The sequence below is a fragment of the Rutilus rutilus genome, assembly GCF_951802725.1.
Source record: "Rutilus rutilus genome assembly, chromosome: 18".
NCBI classification, from domain to species: domain Eukaryota; kingdom Metazoa; phylum Chordata; class Actinopteri; order Cypriniformes; family Leuciscidae; genus Rutilus; species Rutilus rutilus.
In genome coordinates, this window is record NC_140231.1 from 13,363,401 (window position 1) to 13,371,495 (window position 8,095).

An 8,095-nucleotide genomic window follows, 5' to 3' on the forward strand; every position below is an offset into this window, starting at 1 on the left:
CAGTAAAATATCTTGCAATTAACTTTAATGACTTTATTTTATTGTATCTCCAACAAACACAGCCATCAATGTTCTAGGAGTGGCTGCGTCTTTGCTGGCTCAGAGACAAAGTACTTGCTCAACAACATTAGAATCTGGGGAGAAACGCACACGGAAATCATCTAAAAAATTCACAAGTATAAAGAGTTGTTTGACAGATATATTTTCACCTTATAATTTAACAACAACAAAACAAACAGGCTAAGCAGGAAACTAAGAAGATCTTTTTGAATTAGTAATTTATATTTAAGAGATTCCATCCTGGTTCCATCCCATTTGCCAGTACAGTAATGGCTACTTGAATTCCAGTCTGATCTCCTCAATGCTCAATGTCTCTGTGGTTTGAATGCCTGAGATGAAATTCCATGTGGAGATGTTCAATTTCGATTTGGGAGGGATGTAAAAAAACATGTTTGCATCACAATAAGTGTACTGTGATTGTCAAAACATTTGGTAACTAAACAGAAATTTTATTAAGTTCCATTTCAGTGAGAACATGTTTCAACATGGTACAATGACTGGTAGGCCACTGTTTTTATTATTGCTTGATTTCATATTTACAAATTCAATTCAATTCTTGTGATATGATTCCGATCTTGATTCAGTATATCAATTCATTTAGATAAATATTAGGTACAGTAGATACATGTTAATAGATAAAGGTTAAAAATAACAACTCAAATATAAATATAATGCTTTTTTTAATATAATAACAACGTATAATATTTTAATGATATAAGTAAAAATATAATGTTAATATAGTGCACATGATATTTAATTCAATTCAATTCAATTTACGTTTATTTGTATAGCGCTTTTCACAATGCACATAATTTCAAAGCAGCTTTACAGAAAGTGCATGAGTCCATATTACAATTTAGAGTGATCTGTTATTAGAGATAAATGTCTAAGTTAAGTATTTCAGAAATGTACATATAATAAGTCAAAGTTAGCTAAAAATGTATTAATTTAAACAATGTAATAATGTATTACAGAAACAATAAGCTCATTGAATTAATGAATACTTGTTTGTTAACAAATGATTATGACATTTAGAAAATATAGCATTGGTGCAAAATTTAGCAAAATACTCCTCTATATAGCTAATTCTTCTAGCCAACTAACATGCTATGGTCATGGCTTTCCTGGGTTATTGACTTTTACACTATTTACACAAGTAAAATCTCGTCCTTGAGAATGTACAGTAAAATATCTTGCAATTCACTTTAATGACTTTATTTTAATGTATCTCCAACAAACACAGCCATCAATGTTCTAGGAGTGGCTGTGTCTTTCCATCCTGGTTCCATCCCATTTGCCAGTTACAGTAATGGCTAAATTCCAGTCTGATCTCCTCAATGCTCAATGTCTCTGTGGTTTGAATGCCTGAGATGCAATTCCACGTGGAGATGTTCAATTTCGTTTGCAGCACTATAGGACACAAAAGTTTCTGATGTTTCAGATAGTTTTTGATTCAAAGATCTGAGTTATTTATGTAAACTAGTTCATATTAAACGTCGCTGTTGTCTTTATTTTATTAGTTATGACGATAACAAAATGGAGCTGACATACCTTCATAATTTTATCCCTCCTAGAGATGAGTGCTAATACAATTGTGCATAAAACCACCACCACTCCAGCAATCGTGGGTCCTACAGGGAACTTTAGGACTCTATCTAATGGAGGGGGAAAAAGAAACATAAATTAAACTGAACATTAATGTAAAGCAGAATGTCAAAGAAAAATTGAGGATAAAAAAGGGACCACAAACCTACAACCGTAACTGTAAATGTCCTGCTCGCAATTCCATAGACGGGTGAGGTTACCTCACAGATGTACGTTCCTTGATGTACATCACGCTCAGCTTTTGGGATTGACAACTCAGCGGTAATGCCATTATTGGTCGTTATGTAACTACCTGTGGTCAGATCCAAAACTTCACCATCCCTTTTCCAAACCAGAGCTACAGGAGGGTTGGCACGTACATCACAGGACAGAACAACACCACTTTTTTCCTCAACAAACAGTTCTTTAGTGTCATTAAGGTCTGGAGGATCTGTAATATAATGGCATTCAAACCTTAGAATGAAACATCTGACCATATCTCCTTAACTATGTTGTTTTACATGCATACAGGAAAGAAAGAAAAACTTTTTTTTTTTTCACTATCCACTTACAAATTGCAGCAGCATATTAATCAGTTTGACTGAAATCTGATTAATTTAAAGAAATATTCCAGATTCAAAACAATTAGAATAGATAACTTTACACATAAATGGTTAGTTTACACAGTAAATGGTCATTTTAATTGTTTACGTCGTGTGGCTATATTGAAAGAGATGTTTTAATGTTTACAAATGAACCCCACGAACGCACAATCCTAACTGAGTGAACATTCGATGTAGGCTACATTTAAAGAGTTAATTTAATGAGTTTGATAAGGTGTTAGTTGAGTTCTGGAATAGATGAACTGAAATGAAATTGATTCCAAACCTGTCAGTTTTACCCTTGAATATATTCCTGTTTACTCATTATTCTGAACATTAAACTTACAATGGACGTCGAACTCGATGGAGCCGTTCACACTTGCGTCACCCTTCAGCTGACAGGTAAAGACGACTCCGTTGTCCTCTTTCGAGACAGACTGTACACAAAGACTACTCCGGGACAGGCGGTTTTCTTCTGCCAGATTCACCCGGGCACCATTGCGGAACCACTGCAGTTCTTGGTTGGATGGGTCAATACTTCCATCAGTCTTACAAGTTAGGGTGACGGTTTGCTCAACTTCTGTCTTTAGCAAGCTCCCGATGGCCGACGGACATGACTCAACGGTGACCGCTGCTCAGAATGCGTTTACAGAGAATTAAATATTAGCAATTTGTTCAGGCATAATGTATTCGAATTATTCGAGTAGAATAATATGTTAGAACATGCAGCATTTGGATCTGTTTGAAAGCACCAGACTTTGAAAACATAGTGATAGATTAGGCTACCTTTTATAGGACTGACACAGCACAGCAGGAGCTGAATGATAACCAATACTTTCATCTTTGTAAGTGTGCCAGCTGCCCTTAATGATAAAAAGACATGAACAAATATGATTTGTGGAATGTTTTGGGTAAACATTCTTCAAATGAATTCGTATTTTGCTAGAAATGTAAGAAAATGGCCGTTACTTATCAAAATCAATGTGTATCCAAAACAACTTTGGATCCCATTGACTTTAATGGAAAAACTAAAGACATTTCTCAGAATATCACTAAAGAAAAAAAAGTCATACAGCTTCAGAATGTTGTGAGGGTATGTAAATGATGGCAATTTTTTTTATTTAAACGTATTTAACAATTCCAGACAGTTTCAAAGTCATTGAATCATTTGATTTTATCAACAGAATGATGCAAAGATGCCTTTTTCAAGACCGCTTACTCACCAAAGCTTTGTGCGATGGTTCTCTGGAAAATGCCAAATCCAAAGGTTGCGTGAGGTCTGGAGAGGCCTGTGTCTTTACACCAATGATTTATATTCTGTCCCTTTACAGCACTTGGAATTGAAATCACCTTCCCCTCACGGTCACAGACCTTTTAGTGTTGTGCAAAAATAGGTTTTTAAGTGTCATTTCAATATCTCAAGGTGGAATGGGAAGGATGAAAAGAGAGAAATCTCATAAAGATATAGTCTTACAGTCATAAAAACATTTGCGATAAGAGAAATTGTATGTTCTATAAATGCATATGTCAATGCCAAACGCATTAAATGAAAAAAATACATGTCCCAACCCAAAATGAATCATGCATTCCTTTAGTGTTTATATGTGATATCTGAGTTCATTGACGCAGGGCAATGACATTATGCACATGTACAGCATGTAGGAAAATCAGTTATACAAATTTCATACAAATACAGTGTTATATGCATAAGGTCACCTTGTTATACTATTATACTGTATATACAGGGTACAACGGGGCTAAAGGCACACCTTAAGAAAGCTAAAATAATACAGTATGTTAAGAACAAGTTAATACTTGTACAAAACAATAATTTTAGCAAAGTTTGTAGGCTACTATTTTCTTTTTATTTTGATTAATAAAAAAATAAAAAAATTGTTACATAAATATACTGTCATTAAAATGTTAAAATAAAAATATATTTTAAAAATACAGAAACAAAATAATTTTAAAAAGTAAAGATTCTGAAAGCATTGAGGGAGATTCCATAATAATTTAATATCGATTTACAGTACTAACAATAAATAATCAGCCAAATTTTCACGGTCATCTTGAAAAGCAGATGTTTTGGAAAGTGTTGCGGCAAGTTTTTGTGCCATTTAGTGGTTTAGAGGAAAATAAAATCAAAGGCGCCTTTTACCCTGGTGCACCCCGTAGTACCCTATATATACGTCTTCTTTCCTTTGGATGAGACTCTAAACCAAGGTCCTGACTCTCTGTGGTCATGAAAAATCCCATGGTACTTCTCGTAAAAAAGAGTAGGTGTGTAAGCCCTGGTCCCATTCCCTGCATTGGCCCTAATCAATCATATGTATGTATTTAAAGGCATAACGGTTATCAGCCAGATGGTTGAATATGAACTAATAGTTATAATGAAATTATGTAACAGTTCTGTTTTCTAGTGCATATTGTGCATTTAGCTTTGTCTTCGCCCCAGATTTGAAACAAAAGATGTATTATGCTGTTTACATTACATAATGGAGTCTCAATTATTATCCACCAGGGGGCCCAGTTTGACCACAGTGAGCTAATGATGTTGATTATCAAAGTTAAACTGTAACTAAATCTAACAGATATCACAGGTTCAATGTGAATTTTAACCACGGTTAACTGTTTAACCATTGTCTTCATTGTTTTTGATCAGCTTTGTAGGCACCAAAATATGTCTTTTTTGATGGATGTATCACATACATACAAGTGCACTTGATTATACACAGTACAAGACTATATTGTTATAGTACAATGATATATACTGTATATAACACAGTTATATATGAAATATGTAACGTATAATACAAATTAATTGATAAAATTTTATAAAAAAATGACAGGAGCACTTAAGATCTACAAGTTTGTTAAACCAAGTTATTCATCATGATTTGAGAATTATTTAAAGGGCATCTTGAGCTTCAATAGAAGCAAGAACATCTGACCCTCTTTATACATAGAGTCACATGATCATTTTTTAAAAGTTTAATTTAGTTTGAAATGACTTACAGCCAAGTTGATTATTAAAGGCAGCAATTTTTTTTCAGGGCTGTGCAGACATTTTGGGGGGCTGGGGGCATATTACAGAAACTTTCTATCTTAAGTCTTAAGTTACGATCTGACAAGTTAATTTACGATTTTTCCCAAATTCGTATTACAGAAGCAAATCTTAAATTGCTTTAGGATTCTTATCCTATCTTATAAAATCTCCTTTTTTTTCTGTAGTTAGGAAATCTTAAACCCCCCCATCGATTTGGTAATCAACTCTCAAGGTGATGATACACAGGGCAACTTTTTGAGCAATGTTGCTGGGCAATCTTGCAGAGAGATTGTTGTTTGGGCACTTTCCCATTGAAAATGGGCAATAAATTTCTATCTGGATAATTTAGATCGGTCGTGGTCCCTGTGTCTCATCTGGTTGTCCGTTGATGGCAACATTGCCCAGCAACATTGCTCAAAAAGTTGCCCTGTGTATCATCACCTTCAGGTCTATTACCAAGCAACCAATGATGCGCAAACAGCTGCTGTGAAGTAAAATGGAGAAACAAATTAAGTGGTGCTTTTCACTAAGTGAAGTTTTGACAAGCTTGGTAGAAAAGGCAAAGCCTAATCCTTTTATTTCATAGGAGTCTGTAACTGTCGAGTTTTGTCATCAAAGTGCAGCACATCATTTGGGTGTTCACAAAGTCTTTCCACCATCAAATATCGCTGTTCTTGATCTTGTATCATTAATAAATGTGACGCCATTCTCAGACAGGGCTATTATGTGATTTTTACAGTAATAATTAATTTCACAAATAATTTTGAAGTTAGGAGACCATTGGGTTTGTCCTAAAGTTAAGTCAGTTTTTAGGATTTTTTTGTGGAGTTAGGGTGCTTCGGTAATACTGTTTTCCTATCCAAGATATAATTATGCACTTAAGAAATGTCATTTTGTAATAGCTTTTGTCCTAAATGAGGTCCTAAATGAAATTGCCATGATTACTAAACAGATAAGATAGATAGGATCTAAAGTTAGGATCTTTCTGTAATTCAAATTTTTTAAATTGAAAATTTTGGTTTAAATTATACTATTATGAAACTAAAACCACCAATAGGTGGAGGCAAGCCTTAATTAGTGAATCATCAGTCATTCAACCTTTATGAATGGGTCATTGAATCATTGACTTAACCGATTTGTTCAAAAACAGTGAATAATTCAATAACGAAACACTGCTGTGTTGCTGAGATTCAACTTTTCTGCTTTGTATGGATATAGTTTTGTTGGCTAAATAGAGCAAAAACAGTCAAAATGGACAATGTTGTGCCTAAAACTTGTCAATTAATTGAATCAACTCATCGTTTATTGAACTGTTGTATAAAATTAATATCACATTTTGCAATTGTGCTGATATTCGAGAAAATGGCACTCTTGCTCATGTGAGATTGCTCAACTATATTATGTTATAAACACAAAATACATGAACACTTACATGGGTAATTCATATACTGAATTTTGGGGGCATTTTTATTCATTTTGGTGGCATTTCCGACCTTGCACAATGCTATTTTACGTCAACACCAGACTAGCTTGCTTGTTGTTAAACTTAATGGAGAGCTTTTGCCAAAATTATAGACTTACTGTATTGAGATGGTTTAAAAGTGTTTTAATTTCACAGCAGTGACAAACAGTGCCAAAGTTTGGGGCAAACACTATATCATTACCTGTCTGTCACCAGTGAAGGCAGGTCCTGGAGATGTGGATGCTGCTCGCCTGCTCCTTACAGTAACTTACAGTAATCATTCTTCCATAGTCATTGCCATCATGAACCTTTGTCTCTTCGTCATAAAATTGTACTTCTGGATGAACAGAGGCAATACGTAGATGTATGCGTACATTTGTTAATTGCATGCATGTGTGAGAGAAGACAAACTCTTTTCAATAAAAAAGTTTTATTGCATGATAGTGCATAACTTCTTCTATTGCCCTCCCATTCCTCCTTTCAGTCTTCAGCATTTCTTATTGCATCTGATAAGACATAGGATGTCTTGCAAAATAAAGGCTAAAGGTTGTTCCAGTTTGCTACCCATCGATAAGTGCACACACACTGTACATTGCATGAATTATGCTGACATATACTTTCTGTACATTTTTACATGTAAGACCGTAAACATTCCGAAGCCCCTAAAGGAACATGGTGGTGGGAAAAAAATGAGATGGGTGGAAAAAGTATATTTCAAAACTTTGGCATTCTTCCTCCCTTCTCATGTTTTTTCCCCACCACCATGTTCCTTTAGGGGCTCTGTAAAATGTAGTTCCAACAATATTTTAACCAATTTTTGTGCTTATTAAAAAAAGTAAAATGTAGTTGTAAAATGTAGTTGCAATAATATTTGAACACACGCACACAGGCACATATACGCACACAGGCACATATACGCGCGCACACACACACACACACACACACACACACACACACACACACACACACACACACACACACACACACACACACACACACACACACACACACACACACACACAGATTATTGAATGATCAGCACTGGTTGTGTAAGACCTGTGATGTTGACTGAGGTAAAACGTTAATGTTTGATCAAGCAGACACATTTATGACCAAAGGTTGTGTGTGATCTGCCGCTGGAGATCCATGGCAAGCTACCAAATGGTAATGTGCCAATTAGAGATATTTAGCTAATGTTGAATGATTGAGATCAGTATGATGAATATTAAAACACATTTTCTTGCCATCAACACCTAAAACAGCAACATTTGCAGCCATAGGGGCTAGAAAACTCTTTTGAACATATCATCCTTGTGAAATTCAGACCTAACCCTGCCTAAA

The 8,095-nt window shown here is 34.8% G+C and overlaps 1 protein-coding gene across 2 annotated transcripts; it reads right to left on the bottom strand.

Annotated features, from left to right (window-relative positions):
• Positions 1-801: 801 nt before the first annotated feature.
• tmigd1 (transmembrane and immunoglobulin domain containing 1) lies at positions 802-3,562 on the bottom strand. Of its 2 annotated transcripts, none has more exons than XM_084386242.1 (6): positions 3,470-3,562; positions 3,033-3,104; positions 2,593-2,877; positions 1,811-2,095; positions 1,612-1,715; positions 802-1,470 (listed from the first exon to the last, which is right to left on the bottom strand). In XM_084386242.1, exons 2-6 carry the CDS (start codon positions 3,085-3,087, stop codon positions 1,453-1,455), a joined length of 747 nt encoding a protein of 248 aa, XP_084242368.1. In that variant the 5' UTR covers positions 3,088-3,104; positions 3,470-3,562; the 3' UTR covers positions 802-1,452. The 2 variants fall into 2 exon arrangements, with proteins under 2 accessions (XP_084242368.1, XP_084242367.1); XM_084386241.1 differs by having other exon boundaries at positions 3,033-3,109; positions 3,470-3,560.
• Positions 3,563-8,095: the final 4,533 nt, after the last annotated feature.